The 24,945-nt window shown below is 44.3% G+C and overlaps 1 protein-coding gene across 2 annotated transcripts; it reads right to left on the reverse strand.

Moving 5' to 3' along the window:
- Positions 1 to 1,777: 1,777 nt before the first annotated feature.
- Las1l (LAS1 like, ribosome biogenesis factor) lies at positions 1,778 to 22,197 on the reverse strand. 2 transcript variants are annotated; one of them, XM_021153140.2, is made up of 14 exons: positions 21,880 to 22,158; positions 21,104 to 21,229; positions 20,422 to 20,491; positions 18,596 to 18,677; positions 17,707 to 17,988; positions 17,300 to 17,346; positions 16,337 to 16,446; positions 13,764 to 13,849; positions 13,392 to 13,442; positions 12,881 to 13,087; positions 12,390 to 12,537; positions 6,826 to 7,472; positions 3,903 to 4,053; positions 1,778 to 2,131 (listed from the first exon to the last, which is right to left on the reverse strand). In XM_021153140.2, the coding sequence occupies exons 1-14, from the start codon at positions 22,068 to 22,070 to the stop codon at positions 2,002 to 2,004; spliced, it is 2,328 nt and encodes a 775-aa protein (XP_021008799.1). In that variant the 5' UTR covers positions 22,071 to 22,158; the 3' UTR covers positions 1,778 to 2,001. The 2 variants fall into 2 exon arrangements, with proteins under 2 accessions (XP_021008799.1, XP_021008800.1); XM_021153141.2 differs by lacking the exon at positions 13,392 to 13,442 and having other exon boundaries at positions 21,880 to 22,197.
- Positions 22,198 to 24,945: the final 2,748 nt, after the last annotated feature.

Raw genomic sequence — 24,945 nt, forward strand, 5'->3', positions numbered from 1 at the left:
CTCAAGCACTCTTATCTACTGAGCCATTTTCCCAGATCCTGAAAAGCCATTTTCTAATCTCTCCTGTTACATATGAGATAAATATCCTGCAGATTATGGCATGATTTGTCCAAGGTTGTTTCAGTCAAGTACTAGAGTATGCCTGGAACCTGTCTTTCAGCAAACTCCACCTTGCAACAAAATAATCACATCTTGTTGAAGTTATAGTTCTGTTTTTTTCCTCCCAACCCCATGTTCCCAGAAATAAGATTCAAACTCAAAATATATTTAAATACTTTGGCCATATAGCTAGGCTCTTCTCTTACTAAACTGTAACTAAAATGGCCCTGTTTTAAACTACATTCTACCACACGGCTGCTTCCCATGCTCAGGTACCTTATGTCCCTCTCCTCACACTTGCCCAGGCAGATCTTCCTAAGCCTGGCTCTATCCCAGAATCCTTTCTCCTCCCAGATATTCCACCTTCCACTTCCTGCCTAAGCCATAAGCCATAGGCCATAGGCTTTTTAATTGACAAGTGATGTATTCATACAGATCAGCATCTATGTCAAAACCATAGATTGTGACCTATTCCCAACCTTTTTGATTCATGTCAGTAGTGGGATCTAATTATTTGCACTTCTAATATGAACCCAGATGATGTTCAAGAAAATACTGATCTACCAACCTAGCAACTGCTTTTTGGCCACAGGTCAGTTACCTCTCATTTGTCTGTCTCAGTATCTCCATGCACTTAAAAAGCAGGTGACTAATCCAGGCAGTGGTGGCGCACGACATTAATCCCAGGACTTAGCACCAGAAAAATCTGAGTTGGAGGCCAGTCTGGTCTACAAAGTGAATGCAGGATAGCCAAGAGCTCAGTTACACAGGGAAACGCTCTCAAAAAAAATAGTTGGGGACTAGATTAGGGGTAAGGAAATCTGGAAAAAATAGGTAAAAAGTGTACATATATCAGGGGTGGGGGTGGATGTAGGGGCTACCATACCAGAACTATTATTTTCAAAAGTGTTTTCTAGTGGAAAAACTAATCTTTAAAAAAGCAGTCTCATTTAAGTTCCCCAAACATGCAGTAAAGAGCTTGCTGGCACCATCCCCCACAGACCACAATATATGAATCCTCATATTTCCAAGTTCCTTCTCCCGGTTTAATCTAGAAGTTCATTGAGAATCTTTCCAGCCTCAACTCTCCAATATGCCAGGAAACCTTTATCATTGTGGGAAGAGAAGCACTGGGAAAAATCCTTTGTCTAACGCAATGCACAGCTTGCTTTGTCAACACCTGCTTGGTTACACGGGAAAAGTCTGTTGTGCTAATGGATTCATGGAATTCTGACATCACTAAGGTAGTTCTTAAAGCTCCAAAGCCCACTGCAGGGATATATTGTCTCTTTTCTAGGCCAAAGGACAGAGAATGACAAAGTGTGACATATTTTAGCTTTCAATTCCAGTTTCTTGCTCACTAATAACTGTATATTCCTCCCTCTCCCTAGCTCCCATCCTTACACAGCCCCAAGCCTCAGGTGTTCACCATGCTCCATAGACAGCTATGCCTCTTCTCTGGGCCCATCACTGATGCTTTTACGTTGGCTTGCCCACATTACAGGGGAGGGGGATACAGAAATAAGTTTAAGGAGCCAGGCAGAAGATATGCCTACAGTCTAGCTAGGAGAGAATCAGAATTGGTATACTTCAAAGGTCTCAGGATCCAACTTCTACTCAAGAGCCTTGTTACCATCTCACCATCTTTAGAATAGCCACACAGTAAAGGAGGAATTACACTGCTTTACCCTCATTTCACAAACACCATGACAAAAAGCTGTTTATTATTTTTTAAAACACTACAGAAAATGGGGGAAAAAATCATTCAGATTTCCATTGTGGTAAAAAGCTGAATTGATAAGGCTGATCTGTTCTCAGGTTGTCCAGTCTGTACCATGGGTGGATTCTGGACTGAGCTGTGCCAATGGCAGGGCTACATGGACACTTGCATCAGGACAGCCATTAGAAGAGCTGCAGGCCAGCTTTGAGCCCATGCATTTGTCCTTGGTTCCAGAGAAGGCCCTCCATGTTGCCGCTGCTGCTGCTACTGCTAGAGTTGGTATTGCTGCCACCACAACATAGGCTCAGAGTGCTGCAGAGAGAATGGGCAGTTGGTCAGGGACAGGGACAGCTCTAAACTCTGCAGAAGCTAAGGGAACTTGGCATGTATGTGCCTGTGGGAAGGGCCAACCTCCCGCCTGTCTTTATAAAGAAGAGCCAGGAGCTACTCTAACAAGTGATTTCAGATGAGAACCAGGGTGTGGCTCTGCTCCCAGCCTGCCCCCCCCCCCAAAAAAAAAAAAAACCTTGAAGGGTGGAACTAAAATGAAGCATTATGCAGAACTGCAGTATAGAAACTAGGCCTGCAGAGCGGGGCCTCTTGAAAGTTCTCCCCACGAAGATAAAGAGGCTGCCTCAGCAGGGCCTCTTTCCAAGGCCTAGAGCTTAGGGGCCCAAAGAAGACTTGGCTGGATCCCTCCCACATCTAATAACTAGTTAACAGCTCAAGGTGAGGCTTGGGATATAGAGATAAGATGTCCCAACCCCACTCCATAGTTTAAGACTGCTTGAAGTACCCTCTATCTCTAATATTTGACTGACTCAAATACACTCATGTCCCTGCTTCCTGTAGGTCAAAGGACTTTCCAACTAGATGAGGTGTCATCCTTCACTCACTCAGGCAGATGTATAGTTATACTACTGTAGTGGAAAAACACTTAGAAGCACTCTAGTCCCACCCATTCCCATCACCCATAACTTTACAAACAAGGAAACTGAGATCCAGAGTTGAGTAAGAAATAATTTGCCCAAAGTCACATCGCCAAGTCAAGGGTGAGGCTGAGGAAAGAATTAAGGGTGGGCATTTCATCTGTCAATGACTAATGGCAGAGGGCTGACAAGCTGGGACAAGTCACCCGGTCTACCAGCAACACTTCCCCTTTATATCCGAGCACTCACTTGGCCAAGCTTTCCTATGGTCAGGCTAGCTGGAAGAGAATGGAGCCTCTAACAATGAAATCTTGTAACAGTAACTTATTCACCTGAGGTAATTGTAATCTCTGAGGTTTACTGCCTCCATCTGCTAATCTAGGCCTAGTCCTAGAAGCTTCCAGCCTCCAAACAATCTTATCTAGGCCTAGAATTAGAATGTTTTTGGCCTCTGAGACTTACTGCTGAATAAGCTCACCCTTTCTAGCTCTTTCTGAGCTCTGGCTGGCTGGTAAACTCAGGTGTTCTGGCTCAAACTTCTTTCCATGCTAACTGATTCAATCTGGCTTCTCTCTAGGCCTCCCTGAATTACTCTGCTTGGCCTCAAACTAACTCTAGCAATCTGTTCTAATCTTCTGGATCCTTTTTATTCTCTGGCTCAGTTTGTCTTTATGAAGGGTTAAAGGTGTGTGCTAATGGCTGAGCCGTACCACAACTAGAAACAGGTTTTCTCAATACAATCTCAGGATTAACAGTGTGATCAAATATTTTGCAACAGAATTCTACTTCTAACTGGCTTCCACAGCTACCTCCTTTATTCATCTGATTCGAGGACACTTGGCTTCTAGAGCCTTCTCCCAGAAGGCTCATGTAAAAGGGAGTTCAAGTCATCTCCTAGGGAATAAGCAAGCAGAACAGGAATGGACTCTCAATTCCAATGGCCCAAAGACCAATGCACACACACACACTTGCACACAAACTGGTCTCAACCTGGAAGGGATGTCAAATCATCTGTGTGGCGACTTCATCAATTCTCTACACTAGGGTAAAGAAATTCTAAGAGGGCACAGCCACTGACTTATTTTCCCCACTTGTTTCTTATTCAGAAGGTAGCAATCAAAGAGGTGAGAAATCCCGCTGCCACAGGTACTCACCTACTCTTGGACTTCTGGGGTTCTAGCCGGTGCTCTATTACAGGTTGGTCCAAAAGATACATGGTGTCATAATTATCCAGCATAAGCTCTGCTGGGTCCTCAGTCTGGCCTGGTAGCCGGCCTAGAGGGAATGTACCCCATCGTACATCTTCTGTAGAACAAAGAGGAGAAAAGTCAAAATTATACTCACATTCAAAATTACACTGAGATTCTTACCTCAGTCAGAATGGCAGACATTAAGAAAACCAGTAACAATAAATAAATGCTAGTAAGGATATAGGAAGGGAACTCTGATAGGCTTCTGATAGGAATGTAAACCAGCCCAGCCACTGTAGAAGTCAGGATAGGGGTTTCTCAAAACAAACAAAACCCCCCAAACAAACTCAGAGTACCTTTCTACCCAGGTAGACCACTCAAGAGTATTTACCCAAAGGACTCTATAATCAACATATCACACAAATATTTTCACATCAATGCTTTATACAGCATTACTCATAGTAGATAAAGTCGTGGAACCAACATAGATATCCAAGAACAGAGGTGTGACTAATGAAAATGTGATATACATAAAATCAAAGGTTTTTTTCAGCTCTCAGAAAGAAAATGGATGCAGCTGCAGAAAATCATTAAGTATGCCAGTCTCAGAAAGACAAATATCATGCTTTATCTCATTTATGCTTTCTAGGTCTTATAAAGATGCATATGTACTGTGTTAGGCATTAATGTAGAAATCTTAACTATCAAGGGAAATGAGGTGAACTAATGAATGAGGAGTTATGAAATGAGGATAAGGGGATATGGTGGGAATATGTTTAACATACAGTGTATACTTTCACGAAAACTTAAAAGATTAATTTTAAAATATCAAATAATGTTTACAGAAAAAAGTGGGTTGATAAGCTGGTTTTCCTACTAGTACACAGGCATACCCCCCATCTACCTACCCAGCCCTCTTAGCCAATTCAACATGGGCTTTCTGCAGATCCCCTGGCTCTGTCCTCACTGGTACCACTTCTCAAAAACACCTCTCTGTACATCTTAGCACTTTGTAACTCTTATCCTTGGATACTTACACTATACACACATACACATAGCTAGACATCTTTGTCCCTTCTTTCATTCTTCTTAGGTAGATCTCCACATAAACATGGACAGCTTCAGATGTAGCAATGCATAAATTAATAGAAATCACAGAATTCTTACAGCACGCCTTCTCCATACCCACCAATACCGAGGATTCTGAGTGATTGAAATTGTTTATGCAGCTATACCCCCCATAATGTGTTTGAATGCCATATTCTCTCTTAGTGGCCTTGTCCAAAGATACATACACACATACCTAAGGAAAGATACTGACTCAGGTAACATGCTCCCTAGGCTCTGTACAAGGTTATCAGTCCCCCAAATGCACAGAAAGAACACCACATATTCTACCCCACAAGGATATGCAGAACAGCACACACATTCCATCCAATGAATGTCTCCTGCTCCACTTCCTGCCTCCTACAACTTATTTATAGGTGGAAACCCCAGATATCTTAATGTCATCACACATGTACACATGCACGCATGCACAGAGGGAGGGAAGAGAGGCACACACACAGATCTCATGGTTTTTAGTTGATTCTGCTTCCTCTTCAGAAAATATATACACTATGGCCTATTTGAGATTCTTTTCACAGCCTCAACTTTTCTCTTATACCCACATCTAACCCCACTCCACCCCACCCCACAGACACAACTGTTCCTGTACCAATTCCTCTCTTTTTTGCTATTTACAAAAACCCCAACTTCAGCCTTCCTTGCCCTAAGAGATTTTTTTTTTGTCACTAAGTCATAATTTCCCTATCAGGTGTGGACAGACACACATACATACAGTATGCTCACTCACCCCTAGCACTCCCACTTGAGTTTTTATACAACACTTCCACACCTGTCCTCGTAGGGCAAGGGCTGCAGCTTTCCCCAGGAGCTCATGTTTGATTATATCTTACTCCTCACTGAGCTCAGCTACTTCCTTTCCCTTCTCCAGGGACATGAGTCATGTCCCTGTCTCTGGTGGTCATCTACATAAAAACACGTACCACCCCATTGTGACTGTTCTACTTGCTCCATGTCTGCCTCCCTTGAGGCTCCTCCTTCTTAAATTAAATGAAGTCATTCAAAGGAAGACCCTCAGTGGAGCAGATTGATGCTCTCACTCCCCATCACCAAACTTCCCTGTATCCTTTCTGAGCTTCAATTTCATAGACTTGGATAAACATCTAAAATCTGAACCACTCCATATTTTCTTTTGACCCAGTTTCTCTGACTTAGTGCCCTGGGTTTGAATACACATAGCAAAACCCAGCTTTACCACACTGAGTGTACATAAAAGCATGTGATCTAATATATTTTACTCCTCACCTTTCACATGTCTTTGCTCTTACTGCCCAGTAAGGACTCACACACAGCTACTTATATGAAACAGCGATCAGTCTGACAGTAGTCCCTGATGTTTACATACTCCAACCTAAGAGGAAAGCCAGTTGCCATTCTTGTATCCAGTTGCCTCTGAGGCTTGGCCATATACTGTTCACATCTTACTCCTTTCTTATCTAGTCTCTAGAGTGAAGGAAAGCCTCAAGGGTCGGCCAGCGGAGCATAGTAGTATCAAACTATAACCTCACCAACTCAGGAGGCTGAAAGACGGGCGATCTTCAGGCAGTCTTCATTTCAAACAGAGTTACAGCTGTCAGGATACTGGGGTATGCAATCAGAAGGCTTAGGCCCCAGGATCTCAAGTCTGAGATTACACTGACACTCAATCTCAAGAGAGGCAGGAGGAGAGGCAGAGGGAGACAGAAAGGAGAGGAGGGGCCCATCAAGAATGGAGGGAATCAATGATGGAAGAAAATAAAAGTGGGTGTTAAGGACTACTTACCAGAGCTTACTTGCCATGCTGAACCCTGCAGTGCTTCTCTTTTCCGAGACGTGGTCCTAGTATTCTCAAAAACACTGGATCCCTGTGCAAGAGAGAAGCCCCCCACTTCCATCCTGTCTTCATCATCATCATCATCATAGTCATCATCTTCATCTTCTTCTTCATCATCTACTTCTTCCTCTTCTTCTACCTCATCACTTTCCTCAACATCTGCCTCCATCTGATCTTGAAAGACCTTTTGGTCCTCTTCCTCCTCCTCCTCCTGTTCTTCCTCCTGGTGCTCTTCCTGCTCCTGCTCTTCCTCTTCCTCCTCTTTCTCTTCCTCCTCCTCTTCTTCCTCCTCTTCCATCTCCTCCTGCTCCTTCTCCTCTTCCTCATTCTCCCTTTTCTCCTCTTGCTTGACATCCTTAAGGTTGCCTTGCTCCTTCTGTTGAATACTTTCTTCGGACTCACAGTTGGTACCAGGTGGTTGTCGGTCCTCATGTAAGGTATCCAGTGTGTACGGAGCTTTTCCAGTGGAGGAGGAGGAGGAACCTTCAATCGCCTTTGCCAAGCCAGTCTCTCCATTCTGAGTATAAATGGAACAGACTCGCAGCAGCTTCTCCTGCTCTTCATCTGGCAAGACCTGTCCCATGGCTTTGAAGACTCTAAGCAAACAGAGGGACAGAGTAGGAAAAAGGTCAGTGTCTCAAAGTTACCTCATAGCTCAACACTCTGGAGTTTGAACTTGCTCACTGAATTTCACACCTGCCCCTGAAAGGCAGCACAAAAGAGCAGATAGAACGCAAAATCCAACAAGACCATGCATGCTGAACCAGCTCTCTGGTACATCTCTGTTTTACTTCTTAGTATTTCTCATTAGAATGAAGAGAAAAACAGAATTCAATTTCTAGGGTTCTTGGGAGTAAGAAATAAGAAAGCTCACATAGAATGCCTGGAAGAGTGCCTGGCACATAATGGTAAGCAATTAATGATAGCTACTAGTCTGCACTGAAACACTACATAAATATACAAACGAGCTAATAGGCATGCAAGGCTGGAAATGAGAACAGGAGAAAACTGGAGGAATCTGTCCTGGGGGCCAAGGATATGGAGAGCAGTGTGCTGGCTGCTTCTGCTTGGAATACAGCGTGTGATTCCTTATGGAAGCAGCTACAGCCCAGCCTGGAATGGAGGAAAAGAAGGAAAACAGCAGCAGTCCACTAGACAAAGCCAATGTGGAGGGGAGACCTGATGAGCACTGTGAATTGACTGTGGATGCTATAGGAGCTAAGGGGAAGCAGAGAACACAAGGAGGGTATAGAGACTGGGAGAGGGCTTCATGGAGGTGAGGCCCAGGTGGCCCAGGGGCAAGAGGGTGCACACTGCCTGTGGCCAGAGTAGCCTGGCTGAAGGGTAAGGCCTGTGTCAGGAAACTGGAGGAAGAAAAGGCTGAGAAGGGAAGTGTGTGCACAGGATACCTGCCAACTCCGAAGACAGGGCAAAGTTGCCATTTCTGAAGATCACCATGTTAACTACAGGGAAGACAAGGGCAAGGCAGGGCAGGGCAGCCTAGAGGCAAGAAGATCATGGAGGCACCTGTCTTCGTCTTCGCAATCCAAACCAGTTAGTAAGGGTGGACCTCAGGTATTGTTGGGAGACATGGGAGGGAGGGAGCTGTAGAAGACAGACACACAGCGGCAGAGCCCAATTTGCTGACCAATGGAGATGGTCAAACAGAGGAGTATTAAACAAGACAATACTGTGCACATACAAGATGGTGCTAAGGGCAAAACCGCTAAGGGGTAGAGAGCTGCTAGGGATTATGAGGGTGAGCACACTTCACAGAGCCTGGCCTCTAAGAGGTAGCCTGCACTGTCGGGCACATAGCAGGAGGGAGGAATGGGGCACATCCTTCTAGAAGTGTCAAGTGTGAAGCATGCATGCTTTGTGGAGGGAACACAAGCCATGCATGCAGACTGGTCACTTGTGTCTTTGGGGACAGAGCTGGGATCTACTGACTAGACTGGGAGTCCCTGTTGGCAGGACTCATTTCATATTCCAAGAGGACACTGGTTCAAATGGAATTGATCTCCTGGCTGGAGGAAGATCCTGAAATGCTAACAACATTATGTGAGGAAAGGCCAGGAAGAAATCCTCCTCTCCCCTCCCGGTCGTCCATTAGTGTGATTAATAATAAATATCCCCAGGCATTTGGCGCTGGCAAGATGCCTTGTCACTGCTGTTCATTACCCACCCACCATCCCCAGCTTCCAGGCTGCCCATTAGGTGCTATGGTGAGAGGAGTCATAAAATGCACTTCCCCTCCTTGAGTGTGCCTGTCACAGCCTGGGACTGAGGCCATGTGTGTAGGCTGATGGAAAGAAAGTGGAGTTTATTTAGATCCACAGAACTCAAGGCCAGATTCTCATCCCATTATCAACAAACCACCATGATTTTAAGGTACACCAATCCTCAGTCCCTAGATATCTTATCTATAAAAATGTATTATACTTAAAGGAAATTGCCTATTTAAGAAAAAAGCATGATGTCTGATAATTAACTATCCATGGCATCTTTTATATTTCTTTCCTTTGGGAGGAAAAAAAAAACTCACCAGAGTTGTGTATTCACACAGTAACAGAAGTTTTCTGCCAGAGTTCAATCTATGTGAAATATTAGGGAAAACTCCAGACTTAAGGACCGGCTACAGGGATTTCTGGCCCTAGCCAATGTACAGCATACCTAGGCATAACCCCTCCATTTCCCTCTCTGTAAATGGATGAATCAATCTAAATTCATTGATTATCTGAGAAAGGTAGGATCTGTGCACAAGGAATCATACCCAGTGAGCCACTGTTACCAGTGGCATGTGTCACATCCCCCTGCTATGCTTGGGTTAGGAGATCTCTGTTGTTCAGATTTCTCCACTCTGCAGGCACTTAGGATTGGAAAGTATCTTGAAGGTCATCTAACCAAGCCTCTCCATGTTCTTTTCACTCCCTCCCAAGTACACAGGCATCCTATATCCATTCTATATTTTGAAGCTTTGGGTTGTTTTTCTCCTTGAAACGCTCAAATGCTTCTCCTTTGACATTCTAGCCTGACTCCTATAGAAACTGCTAATTTGATTCCCAGTTTCTTATTCATGTCACTTATAGTCCGGGGCTCACACATCTGGCAATGTGGCTCTATAGCTTGGTCCCATCTCCTGGAGCTCTTGCCTTGGCTGAATTTGTCTGTAAGGCCACATTTTTTATTTTATAAATATGTCTGTAGCCCAGATACCACTAAGGGTTAAAGAAAGACTTTTGGATCAAATAGATGGATGACAAAACTGACACTGTTTTTGCATCCAGTCCCCCACTTCACTCATTCCTCAGACGCTGGGTCATCCCCTTCCGATAGAAGAGGATATTTCATTCAGTTCAAGGGCATTTACCAAGGCCTGTATGGAGACTAGATTTGTGTGATGTGCTGGGCTACAGATAGCTAATTCAGAGCTCTTGCCCTTGTAAAGCTTAGTCTAGGAGAGGGAAGGAGACACATGGGCAGGGTGAGGAGACAGGGCAACACAAATATCAACCTTGTGAAATATTCAGGAGTCAACAGGACAGGCTAGGCTGTGCTACCACCAAGTGAGATCTGTAATAGTTAAGGAGGATCGCTCTGGACTTGGACTGCCCATCCAAAGGCAGATAGATGTTAAGCATACAGTTGAGCAGTAGAAATGGAACTGTAGAGAAAAAGACTAGAGTAAGGAGATATGGGCTGAACAGTTTATATACACCAGAAAGAAGCACTGGCATTTCTAGGAGGGTGTGGCATCCAGCATTAATGAAGCAGATATAGGGATTAACAAGGAGCTCTGGTTTGGATGTTTAGGTCACAAGAGCTTTGGGACTTAGTACCAACCAAACTGCAGCAGGTTAAGGAGGAAAAAGAATGAGAAAAAAAAATCAAGATGAGAACCATTGTTTGGAGATGGGAAAAGAAAAAAAAAATTCCAACACAATACACATGGGCGAAGCAGATGTTACGTTGGGTTGTTATTACTCTTTTAAGATGAAAAAAAAAAAAAAACCAACCCAAACATCAGACACATTCATAATGGGTAGTAACCAGCTAAACAAAGGAGACAATGAGGTAGGGCCTTAACAATGCTGGCATACTTGCCTCCAGAGCACAGACTGAATAGACTTGGATGCAGTGCAAGACCACCTCAAACTAAGATTGGCGGTGTGGCTATATAGACAGATCAGCTCAAGAGGGCTCAACCTTAGGTTGAGGGAGACCTGGTACATGTCTTCATACACTGGAGGAAGCTAGGGTGAAATGGGAGAGGAGAAGGGACTGAAGTCACAATGAGCAGTGCTATGTGATTCTCAGAGAGAACTCAGCTACTCAGGCTGAAGAATGCAAAGCCCCAGAGCAGAGAAATCAGTCCCAATGTGAGAGGCTGGAAGGCAGACACTGCCAGAGGATTAGTGTGAAGTAATAAACTACAGACAAGGATGAGGAAACAAAGGGAAGGAAAGAAAGAAAGGGAAGGAGGTTGAGACACAAGGGAAAAGTACTGCCACGGGATAGGAAGTTCAGAAACCAAAAGGACAAGACCCGGTGGCCACCGAGTGGGATACTGGACTGTCAGCTTTCAGAGGAAAGTTCTGAGTAATGAAAATATGCTGCTGTATACAGTGAAGAATGAAAATCTCTGAAGTTGAGGAAATGCAAGGGTCAAATGAATTGTTCAAAACCAATACTGCTTTAGCAGGCAGGAAGAGAATCAGGTACTAAAGGCTTCCAGACGAATGAGGGCTGAGGGCCAGGAACTGACAGAGAAGAGGGAAAAGAAGACAACCATGGGTATTTACAGGAATCAAAACAACATTGCAGCCAGGCAGTGGTGGCGCACGCCTTTAATCCCAGCACTTGGGAGGCAGAGGCAGGCTAATTTCTGAGTTTGAGGCCAGCCTGGTCTACAGAGTGAGTTCCAGAACAGCCAGGGCTATACAGAAAAACCCTGTCTCAAAAAAATAAAACAAACAAACAAACAAAAACAAAAAACAAAAAGGAAAAAAATTGCAATTGACCACACAACGTGGAGAGAACAGAGTAAAGGGGTCTTCCAAAGAGATATGGTTACCATGATAGGTAAGTCCAGAAACAGAAAGATCACTAAATGTCAGGTTAACCTTTGCTTTGCTAAGAAGGCATTAGGGATTATTGAGTAACTTTCAAAGGTATACTCAGGGAAGCAAATGGAGGAGACAGCACTGGGCTTGGAGCCAGAAGACCTGGGTCCACTAATAAACACCAGCTACTATTTATTGTACACTTGCTCTGTGCAGGCCATTATGCTAAGCGTTCTCCCACTAGACTCAGTTTAGCCAAGCCTTACACTGAGTGACTATAGGCAGCAGCATCCTACCCTCCACCTTCCAGACTCAATTCTCTCATCTTATTACTGGAAGGGATATGGAGTTAGTCATCACTAAAAAGCTTTCCAATTTTGCCAGTCTAATACGGAGAGGCCCTGAGCCTTCCAGGGCCATACCCTCTTACCAACTGAAATTAAGACTTACACTTGAAGGAGTTGAGGGCTGGCCCAGCAAGGTGAGCCCAAGCAGGACTCGATCACCTGCGGCCAGTCAAGGGTGGCAGAGCAATTGAACAGCCTCCAGCTCCTTCTTGCTTCCCACTGGCTTGCAGAAAACCGCCGAGCATTCCGTCCTGAAAGAAAACAAAGAGGCTTAGGAGAAAGAAGCATGTGGGTCCTTCACCCATTCTTCAACCTCAAAAGGGATTAGGCTCCATCTCTCTTCATCTCCCCAAATTCCCACCCTGTCATTTCTAACTACTCAAAGCATCCAGAGTGCCTCCTTTCTGTGGCATTGAGAAGAAAAAGGAAAAGGGAGATTTTTCTAATTCCCGCAGCACTCTTTGGCAACTCTAAACTTTTAAAACTTTTTTTTAAACTTTTTTTTTCAAACTTTTAAAAGGCAGAGCTGAGGACACTGGCAGATGCTTCTCCTTGGGATGCCTGGCCCCTGGGACTAGGGCTAGTTTTCCTCACCAGTCTTGGTGTTGGCCACGATCAGTTCAACGATCCATCTAAGGATGTAGGTAGGCCGGATCCCAGTGCTCCCCACGGTAGACAACTCAGAGAACATCCTCTCTAGCAGGGCCTGGGTGAAGGTCTGGGAGTGCAGGCCCCTGAGCAGGGGCTGCCAGAACTGAGAGAAGGCCTTTGGCACCAACACTTCATTCAAGTCGAGGTTTTCTGGTTTGTGACGGATACCAGTTGATGGATGGGAAGGACAATGGGACCAAGATCAAGAGAATAAGAGAGCACCAAAACAAGCCAGCAAGAGGGGTAGGCAGAAGAGAAGAAAAAATTGCACACCAAAGAGAGAGAACAGACACGCCCAAGTTCAAACAACAAGAATTGCCATTGCAGAACAAGAGGGAAGGAGAGCAGAAGAGCGGGAGAGAGAAACCAGTTAGTGTCTGGCAAACAACAACTGATACAAAACCAAGTATAAAAGAAAGAACTCTTTCTGACTTCAGCTTCGTCAATAACTCACTGTGTGAATTTGGTTCAGTAACTTCCCCTTTCTGGACCTCAGTTTGACCATCTGTAACATGAGGATGTTGGACTAGATGACCTCTCAAGGCCCCTCCAATGCTGCTGTTCTAGCTCTCTAGCTAGTGGCTAAATCATACTTGACAAGGCACAACAACAGTGTTAAGAAACCCCACCTACCCATTCCAACCCACCTTAACAGATTCAACGCCACCTAAAAAAGTCCCAGGACACATCAGCAGGATTACCTATTCTGTTCAGCCAAAAGGGCTGACATTTCAGCCCCACCCCACCCCACACTCCAGCCTACTTCTGGAGTTCGCACATAAGAAACACAGAACCCTAGGGTTTCAGTGAACACCCAGGACCCTACCTTCATACTCTATCTGCAAAGCTGCCAACTGCTCAAAAGTAGGAATGAGGAAACCATCATCTAGAAAAGCATCCAGCACAGCATCCCTAAGGCAAATAAACAGTTAGTTTAGAGAGGCATGGTTGCACATGCCTATAGTCCCAGCTACTCAGGACACTCAGAGACTGAGGCGAGAGCATTACTAAATTCAGAACCACCCTGGGTAATATAGAAAAATGAGTCTCAAAAAAAAAAAAAAAAGTGACCTTTCCAAATACGCTGGACTGCCTCACTGGTTGTTTAAAGTTGAAATGACTTAAGGGTCTGGAATATGGCAGTACCTCAGTGGTACAAGACTTAACATATTGTGCATAAGGGCCAGAGTCTAATTCCCAGTACCAAGAAGGAAAACAAAAAGGCACACTAGAATGAAACTGACAAAAAGACACCTATTCCTGCAACACTTCAAGAACAGCTAATACCTCTGGTTCAAATGGCCAAAGTGCCAGTGGTGGAGAGTAATCAGAAGACAAAGCTATTAGGCTTCAGGTTCCTGGGACAGGGACTGAGTCAGAGTCTGGAGTCAGTAGGCTTTAAACACTCATGTACAAAGCATGTGGTGATCTAAGTCCCAGAAATGAGAGCAGAGGTGACTGAACAGCTCAAAGCACAGCATAAAAGTCCTAGACTGACAGAAGAAATGAAATGCCTGAGATGGCCAAGTGCTTTTAGACCTCAGTTCCTCCACTGTTTTTGTTTTTCCCGTCTGTTTCTCTAGCCTTCACGCTGGGTACCTCCTTCTTTTCCATCCTAGAGGTCAAACAACTAGGTATGCAACTGCTTGTCTGGAGATGACTCAGGCCTCCTTACAGAGAACCCAAATCAAAGTCAGAGGGGTCGGAAATATCATCAACAGGGGAGACTTCTCAACTTCAGCTAGCTCAAACCTAAAGCAGCAAGAGCGAAATCTCCAGCTCCTGGCTTGCTAAGAGCCTCTCCTAGCTGACTAGGTCTAGCAAGAGTCAAGCTTTCAAGATGTCCCAGTATCTAGTGGGATGACAACACAGTCAGTCAGCTCCTTCTATCCAGCAGAGCAAGATGAGAAAACAACTGTCCTAACACTCATCCCTCATCTCGTCAGATAAAAATCCTAAAACTTAAAGTAACCTACCAGCTGCCTGCTCAGCAAACAGAGGCAGTTACTACTATGTAGGACACAGAAGTAATTTTTCCCAGCTGCTGGGGAAGCTGTCCCTCCAACTTTTGCTGAAGGGTATAGCTAACAAGTCTAGCATGGGTAAACGCTAATGAAATGCCTTTGGAGCTGAGCATCGTGGAGTATAGATATTTAATCCAAGCACTGGGGAGGCAGAAGCAGGTAAATTGATATTTGAGTTCCGAGACAGCCTAGTGTACAACAGCCACAGCTACACAGGGAAACCCTGTCTCAAAAACAAAACAAACAAACAAACCCAGCACCATTACCTTTGGGACTAGTCTTGTGGGAATAAAGACAAGAAAACAAGAGGAGTCCCAGCTTACATGGCAAGCTTTCATCCAAAGTCACTTATATCAGATCTAGTATAGATTCTTTGCAACTCTGCATCTTCGATTTCTTTTAACTTTCCTTTACTATAGGGCCAGCATAGCCTCCATAGTTTTTTGTTTTATCTTCTTTTTGGCACTGTGAGTCAAAATAAGGCCTTGTGAGTACTAGGCCACTGCTCTACCACTGACCATTACACCCCCAAGCCGTCTTCCACGCTTATTGGCAGCAAGTTCTCCAAAGCCCTTTCAAACTGAACTTAGGCAGAATACACAAAAGCAACAAGTCTTGCCTACTCTGCTTGAACTGAACACTGTTTGTGGGCAGGGCAACTCACAGCCATAATGAGAGGAGGGAACCTAGCCTAGCTTCCAGCAGCCATGCCCCAAGAGGACCTGTCCTCTGCCTGGCCAGGATTACCCAAAAGATGCTGACATCTTCCAAGAGCTGTTTGCAAAAACAGACCAGGTGGGGAAGTGTTATATATCAAAAGCATTTTTCTATTTGTCAAGTCTGTCACATTCCATGTGACACATTTCATGTGACAGAGGGAAAAGGTTGCCAGGGACTGCATGACTACAGGCATTTATAACGGGTTATTCAGTAACTCTCAATAGGCAACCTGGTAGCTGGCAGGGTTGGAGGCAGATCATACAGAAGACATAATCACCGCTTAGGGGAGGAGGATTAACTCTAGGATTTCCTACAAGAGAAATCAGTTAGCTAGAACATGACAACGGCTCTCTCTCTGGTACTAGGAATTGAACTCAGGGCAATGCACATGCTAGGCAAGCATGATCCCAGCCAGTTTTCTTTTTCCCCCTCAACTATTATTTTTGAGACAGGATCTCACTAAGCTTCCCAGACTGGATTTGAACTCATTCTGTAGCCCAGGCTGTGAATTTGCAAATCTGTCTACTCAACCTCCAAAGTAGCTAGGATTACAGATCTACATCACCAACTATGTCTTGTCTTGAAACCCAATTTCAATGAGGCTATTACCCTCTACTGTAGAGAATAGGCAACCCTGAGTTACCAAGTTACAAACCTGTTCTCCCATGAAATGCTCTTGAGTTCTTCTAGGATATATTGTACACGTGGGGAAAGATTATTCCACACTTTAATAGCCTGAAGCAAATGCCTGTATTTCTCCAGCACCTGACAGCAAAAAGAGTCTAATCAGAAGTCTGACTCTGTCAAGGACCCCACCCCAAACCCTTCAAGGATCTCTTCTCATAGGACCTCAGCACTGTCCTTAAGGGAACAGGACAAAGCATGCATGGTGAGCCCACAACTCCTTTATAAGCCCAACAACTAAAAATAACTACATTTTCTCCCTTTCCCACTCTCCGCACTCCAAATCCTCTGTGGCTCCCAAAATCAGAAGTTCTGATACTTAGGTGCCAATTGGAAACATTTGGTTTGAGATGAGCAGAGATCTTTGGGCCAAAGGGTTAAAGAGAAAATAGGAGAAATGAGTCGCAGGAGAATTGTTGAGACCCAGGTTCCCATCCTAGTTCTGCCATAAACTATGTATATAACCCTGAATCTGTCCCTTCTGTCATCCAAGGTTTCACTTTGTCAGTGCAAAAGGGAGAAAAGAACCTAAATGGTTTCCAAGCCTTTCTACAAAAGTAGACCTTAAGTCTCATCTGATCTAGGGACTCTTACACCCCACCTGCTGGTCATCTTGAGAATCATAGGGCTATACAGCTATACTCCATTCCCAGTTCTCTACACCAGAGCAAATAGTCCATGAACTTCATTATCTGCTTGCTCTCTTCCATCAGTTCACAGGATCATCAGACTAGACTCTGCTGGTCTCCTTCCTAGTTCCCACCCTCTCCAAGAAGTACCTTTATGCTTTGCCACTTTTCTTCCAAATTCTCTGAGAAGTTCCCTCATGTTTTGCCAATTTCAAATTCTTTCTCAAGACTTCTCTTTCAGGCAGCTGGCAAGAGGGAAGAAATGGCTAGGACAGGTGACAGCATATCGCACCAAGGATACTAACCTTAAACTGTTCCTCTTCATAGGATACCAGCAATTCTCGTGCTTTCTCTGAAACCAGAATGAGAAACAATGAAGGAAGTCTAGCCTGTCATTCTCTCTGGGAATCTGAGCTACCTGTACCTTGAGCTATAAGCTGACAACTAGAATTGCTTCAACAATTGAACAACAATCAGATTCCTTCCCTATTTACTTCATATAACTCAAAAAAGATGGTGAGGCAAATGCAATATCCATTCACCATGGAAACTCTCCCCGTAAGATAGTTTGTGACAGTGATTTTTTTTTTTTAATGCTGGAACTCCACCACAGCATACAGAAAATAAATTATCAAGGAAAAAAAGGCAGTACTGACCTCAAGCTTCAGTGTTTCCAGGCACATGTGCCCCTCTTTGCCCCATGAATACCTACCATACAACTCCTTATGTCTTGGAGATGGTTCTAGATGAGAAGCCACCTCTTCATTGCCTTTAGTATTTGCATCGTCCTCGACAGCCAACTCTTCATCTTTGTCATCATCCTGAGGCTCTGATATCTCTTCAAGTACATCATCAACAATAATTTCACGTTCCTCTTCTTCAAGATCTTCTGCATCTACCTGGTCCTCATCCAACTCCCAGGTTTCTTTCAGGCTGCCTTCCAGTTGACGGCTCCAGTATGTCTTCTGGAGCCAATTGAGGACAAAGTAGCAACCTAGAAGAGGCAGGGGTGGATTCAGGATTCAAGAGATATGCCATAGGACCAATTATGGGCAAGTCATTAGCAGGTCCCCAGTTCTCTGAGCCTCTATTCTCATACTGTATGCATAATGGAAAAGTTTAAGGAAGAGACTTGGCTCTAAGGCTCAAATTTCCAATATTTGCATATATCCTCTCTTGTATTCTCCTGCTCACTGGTATCTTTCCTGGGGGTTGAGGGAGTGCGGATATAATGCTGGCTTTAGACATGGGTGTCAAATAAAGGAAGGGGTGGTAAATGGGAGAACTGAAACCTAGATATACCAGCTACTTACACAGCCTTAACCAAGTCTTTTCCCTTTTCTAGATCTCAGGGAAGAGCCTAAGTCAGGGATTTTTAATCGAGATGAAATGAGCATAAAAAGAATGCCTGAGTTCATGACACTATGGTTCATACCTCTCAACTCACCCCATTATGATCAGTAAGCTTGTGAAAGCCAAGCCTTGTACTGTAACCAAAAAGAGTCTATACTATATTTCACCTGGTCCTGACACCAGGTATAATCCTCTTCTTTGTTCCTCTTCCCCAAATGCCACGAGCTTAACACACCCACAGCACTCACCTCTGCGGCACTCATTTATATGGGGCATTTTCTTGTGGGTCAAGTTGTGGCGAAGTTCAACAATCCAGTCCGGAATATTCACCTAATTAGGGGTGGAGAATAATGTTTAGTTAGACATGAGAAAATAATAACGCTTGCAGAAACCCAGGAATTAATCACCTTGGCCATCGATCCCAGTGAAGTTTCCAGTCTTAGATTACAATCCAAGGTTTCTGATTATATTTTACTGCTCACTGGAAGAAGTCTTAACATGAGAAAAGGCAATTACCCCCCACCACCAGCCATTCTCCTTCAAAAGCTTTCTGTGATGGGCATTACTAATAAGCTTCTTGGTCTCCCTTTGCCTTTCCTTCTTCCTAGGTATCTTTATTTTTCCTTGCCTCTCACAATAGCTCCAGCAAGTTTTTCTTCAGGCTTGAGAACACAGCTGCCATCAAACCCATATACAACTAACATACTTACTGAAGCCAGAAATAGCTGGCTTTTTTATTTTTATTTTGTTTGTTTGTTTGTTTATTTTGCTGCTTGGGTGAGCTGTTTCTTTCCTCAGACTGCCGGCTCCCTGAGGGCAGGCATTTGACTGCTACTCTCTTTTGTGTCCCTACCCAGTGGTATGGTCAGGCTCCTCGCTTTCACTGGGCCACTCCAAACTAGCAGAGCCAGCTAAGCCCACTGAAATGCAAGTAACGAGAAATAAGGGAGCAATCGTCTTTAAAACTGGACATTCAATCGTCCAGTTAAAACCTTTCTGGTATGGACTCCAACAGCACAAGAAATAATCCTTTGACTCGACAAATGGATTACATGACATTCTTTAAGTTTCTGCACATCAAAGAAAATAACAGAGCAAAGAGATAGCACAGCTTAGAAAATTCGAGAAAAATATCTGCCAAGTGTATATCATAATAAAGAATCCAAAAAATAATAAATGTACTAATATATAGTTCCCAAAGAAACATGAATGGTCAATAAATATTTGAAATAGTGCTTAACAGCCTTAGTCATTAAGGAAATACCAATTAGCGGGGCGGTGGTGGGTCATGCCTTTAATCTCAGCACTTGAGGGGCAGAGAGAGGCAGAGGCAGGCGAATTTCTGAGTTCGAGGCCAGCCTGGTCTACAGAGTGAGTTCCAGGACAGCTGGGGCTACACAGAGAAACCCTGTCTTGAAAAAACAAACAAACAAAACAAAACAAAACAAAAAACACAAAAAAGGAAATACCAATTAAACTTTTTCAAGATTTGATCTCAGCCCAGTCAGGATTGGTATTATTAAAAAAAAAATAAGCAACAGTAAATGCTGGTATGGTATATTCAGGAATTGAAGATCAGTATGTGAAGCAAACAAAATAAGCCAGGCTCAGACTCAAGACAAGTGTTTCAAAATTTTTCTCACATGCAGAATCTAGATGTAAATTTGTATATGTGTGTGTATATATGTTTAGGGCAAAGAATAGAGAAAGAGGAGTGTGGGCAAGGGAGGAAGGGGGCTAACGAAAGGGACAAGGAGAACAAGGAAAGCTAATGGAGTGTGACATGCACGCAACAGGAAGGGTTATTTGAGAGAAGAGGGCGGATAGGAGTGGAAAGCAGAGAAGGGCAAATAAAAACCAAGTATAGCAGTAATATATGTACACATGTCCTCATGGAACATACTATTTCATGAGTTAACAACCACCAAAAACTTGAAAGCTAAGGGCCTAAAACGTCTACTGGCGTACCTGGTAGTGATGAGCTAAACTAGTTGATTTGCATACCTTACCCCATGACCTACTTAGGAAGCCCTCCTAGAAAAAGAGAATGAGCAATGCAACCTTTCGCACATACCTCCTGAGCCAGGTATTTGAGGGGAAGGTTAGAACATTTTGTCTTCCTCTCTGAGATAAGATTCACAAACCTGGGTTGGGAGAGACATAAGTGGCATAGTCAAAAAAACTGTTTTACTCAAAATTCCTTGTGAAGTACCTTTCTACTGACTTCCCCATTCTTATGCTTGGTGTCAGCCAGAGCAGGGATAGTCCCTACCCACCCCAACATTTACTAAGGGAAACAACACAGACAAATAAGACACTTCTGGTCTTGGCAAATTTGGTCTAGAATAATCATGACATATGGTAGAACACAATATGCTGTAGATGTCAGAATAAATGACTACATGAAATAATATGGGGAACACAGATAAATGACAGAAACAGAGGACAAAGGGAGAGACATCCTTGTAGCCCTCCCCCAACATGTATGAAATATTCTGAATTTCACACCTCCTACACATTCTAGAAGGGAAGGAAGAACAGAAGAGAAAAAACTTTCTGGAAAAGGGAAAGAGGGTTGTGTGGACAAGACATACCTGTGAACAAGACATAGTCATGGCCACGTTAAAAAAAAAAAAACTCAGAGGTTGATTCACCCACAAAGACCCATCCGTGGCTTTTTGTTTCAGGTAGCACCCAAATCCATGTTTACCAGTTCCCAAAGCCAACGCCCCAGTCTTACCCTGTGCAGGTCTTACCTGACCAATGCCATGCCATAGAGCAGTCTAAGTTCATCAGTGCCCAAGGTACCCGCTGCATCGATGAGCTTGCATCTTACCAGGTCAGCAGTAGAAGCCACTGCCAGGGGCAGTTCGTTGCCTAACCTAAAGGGCCACAATCCAGCACCATCATAAAAATCTGTACATTGTTCCATCCCCTACCACAGAAGCTTGGTCGTTGCACTATACCCCCGCTACATACTGAAAAGTGCACGGAGATACAAAACCCTGTGGAAAAAGAGGGTCAAGTCCCCCGGATCCAACAGTAATAAAGGAATTGAGAAGCTGGCTGGGGTGAACAGGACATCAACAGTTGTGTGGACACAGTCCGTTTTCTCCCCGCTCAAATTATTTAGGTATGGGAACCCTAAATCTCTATATCCCGCCCCCATCAAACGAACTGAGCCTTCTCAATCCTGAATCTAACCTAAACGGTGACAGTCCAATCCCTAACTGGAACCAGAAAGCCACCCTAACATATCAACCTACTCTTTTAGTCCCGGCTCAGGTTCCCTCTATTTTGGACATAAAACTTAAACCTCACAGACACAAAAATATTATTGGAACGTACGCCCTGTTTTCCTTCGACGAGTACAGGAGCATGGCTCCAACTTTTCCCCAGGCACTTAGGAGAGAAGCACCATAAGGCAAATTTCAGGAAAGGTTATAGAAGATGTGGCCGTCGGGGAATTCGACCAAGGAAGGAGTGAGGCACCACCAGCGCCCAGGTAAGAGGGTTGACCCGGCCGCCTTACCTGCTCCTCCATACTGTAATTCGGTTCAGCGCGTACTGCTGCAACTTGTGATCACCGCAGAACAGATAAACCGTCACTTGCTCCCACTCAGCCCTGCTGAGCCAGGAGACGACGATACCCCTGGCACTCGGCGACTCAGGCTGGTTCTCTTTGAAGGACTGCCCGTCCCACGCACGCCACACGCGATCCATCCCCGGGGAGCCAAGAACAGATCTCCGCCCGGATTCCCAACCTCAACTGAAGTGCGCAGCCTGCTGCTGCTACACACTGCCCTTGCTCCAAACGGCACACCATTAGCCAATTGGAGAGTATGACCCCGACGTCAACCCGCCTCTCAACATGACTGTAGCCAATAGGAACGTGGGACACTGGTCTGACGTGCGGAATTCTGGCACCGCTCGCTGCCGGAAGCGTTCATTCACAAAGCCGTCTTACCAGAAACACAGTCCTTTCAGCTTCTAGGTTCCCATAATTTCCTGTCTTGTTGAGCCTCGTCTGTCTCAGCGTGTCTGGACTTTAAGGAGAAAACCAAAACCAAAACCAAACCAAAACAAAGCTTTGCGCCCCTTGGCGGTCTACGGAAGAATTGCTCTCGATTACAGTACTTGGGGTACTTTCAAGGTTCTTTTCTTTCTTTTTTTTTTTCTTTTTTTTCTTTTTAAGATTTGGTAGAACAAAATCGGCTTTCTTGACAAGTACTGAGTAAATTAATAGCAGCCTGTTAGGAGGAAGGAAAGAGAACAGTACGAGAAGGGTCAGAACCAGTAAAAGATGATAATAGGGGCAGGAAGTTAATATGAGCAAAGTACATGCGTGAAAATGTCATAACGGAACCCACTATCTTATATGTTAAATAGCGGGTAAGATCACTGACTGCTCTTCCGAAGGTCCTGAGTCCAAATCCCAGCAACCACATGGTGGCTCACAACCCTCTGTAATGGGTTCTGATGTACTCTTCTGGGGCGTCTGAAGACAGCTACAGTGTACTTATTTATAATAATAATAAATAAATCTTTGGGGCAGACTGAGCAGGGACTGAGAGAGCAGGGCTGACCTGGGCGAGCAGGGACTGAGCTCGCGGAGTTGATCGGAGCAAGCGAGGTCTAGAGGAGCAAGCAGGTTGACTGGAGCGAGCACAGGTCCTAAATTCAATTCTGAACAATCAGATGAAGGCTCACAACTATATGTACAGCTACAGTGTGTACTCATATACATAAAATAAATAAATCTTTTTAAAAATAAAAACATTAATAAGAAATATGTAAGCTGATATATGCCTGTTGCACAGTGATTTGAGGCCTGAATGACTGGAATTAGAATTATCTTGAGAGTATAGAATCAGGGTTCTAGTCTTACCTTTCCTTTGCCACTATCAATGTGACCTTGGACAAGTTTCTGCCCCTTTCCTGAGGTTATTAGTGTAGACTCCAGTTATCTACCACATTCCCTGTGCAAATGCTTTCAGTTAATACTCTTTCCCTTGCTTTCGTATGGCTCCCCATAACACTCATGAATGACTTTCATGTTTATCTCCCACTACAAAGCCATCTATTGTGTTGTTCTCTAAGTATTCTCCCTATGACGATAACCTAAATAAAATAATTCTTCTAATTGACCTGTGCACTTTGTCATTTTACTGAAGTTGGTTTTCTCTTTATTTATTTACCAGTGAGGACACTGAAGCTCAACCCTGTGGCCTCGTATGGGACTGTTAAGAAAGGAGGAAAATGAGCCAGAGGTGGTTCCATTGTTCAAATGGCAGAAGACTGGAGTGCAGGTCACCTTTAACTCCAGTGCCACAGAGACCAAACACCAATGGCTTCATCTGGCACCTGGATTCATATAATATACCCCAACACAAATACATATAATTAAAAACTCTAAAGAATTAAGAAAACATGTTTTCTTAAGTTATGTGTAACTCTAAGGCTAGGCTCAGTTTAAAATTCTCAGATAGGGAGCTGTGTTCTTCCTGTTTACACTACTTAAGACCGTGAGAACTATAAAAACAAGAGACCCCAGTGTTTAATACACTATCCCCACCAGTTATTCCCACTATGTTTGATATTTATCAGATGGTTCCTAAACAAAGGCATTACTGTGGTGTTTCTTGGATTTTCTTTTTGATATCAAGGTTTAGTTTATGTGTCTGAGTGTTTGCTTGCATATATATCTGGGTACCAAGTGTGTGCTGGTGCCCACAGCTGTTCCTGCATCTCTTAATCTCTGCCTCTGCCTGTGCATTTCTTTTTTTGTTTGTTTGTTTTGTTTTGTTTTTGTCTTTGTTGTTTTTCAAAAACAATTTTTATTAGATATTTTCTTCATTTATATTTCAAATGCAATCCCGAAAGTCCCCTATACCCTCCCCACGCCCTGCCTGTGCATTTTGAACTCTCTCCTTATAGCACTGCCTCACCACCCCTGCAGCTTCCCCTCTGCCTCTTTGCCTCCATCTCCTCTCCACCCCTGCCTCTCTACGTCTCCCCTCTGCCGCTTTGCTTCTCCCTCTGCCAGTGCTTCACTGCCTCTACTGTTTCTCTGCCCCTCGGCCTCTACCTCTTCCACTTCACCCCTCTGAACCTCTGCCTGTCACTCAGCCTGTACATTTCCGATTCTGCCTCCATATCTCTGCCTCTCCCTGTACTACTCTGTGTCTCCCACTCTGCCTCTTTCTGTCTACAGATGCTTTTGCTGCTCTGCCTCTGCCCCTCGACCTCTTTGCCTTCTCCAGTCACCTCTTCCCCTCTCCTCTGACTTTTTGCCTCATTACCTGGCTCTGCCTTCCTGCTTCTACTGACCTGGACCAGGAAGTTGTTCTTGAGTAAAGGTCTCTGAGGGGAAGGAGCAGGAAATAAAGGTAATAGAAAATTTGGGATCAGGAGGTCTTGCTCAAGCCAGTTTCTTAAGCCACACAGCTTAGTACTTACTGTTGGCAGGGGAGATGGATAGTCAAGGTCAGCAGAAAGCTAAATGATACAATGATGGCAAAGAGAACACGGAATGCTTCACACACAGCACCAGGACGGAGGACTGATAGCCGCAGCCCAGATCCCAGAAACTGCAACT

Source organism: Mus caroli, chromosome X, assembly GCF_900094665.2.
Source record: "Mus caroli chromosome X, CAROLI_EIJ_v1.1, whole genome shotgun sequence".
Taxonomy (NCBI): domain Eukaryota; kingdom Metazoa; phylum Chordata; class Mammalia; order Rodentia; family Muridae; genus Mus; species Mus caroli.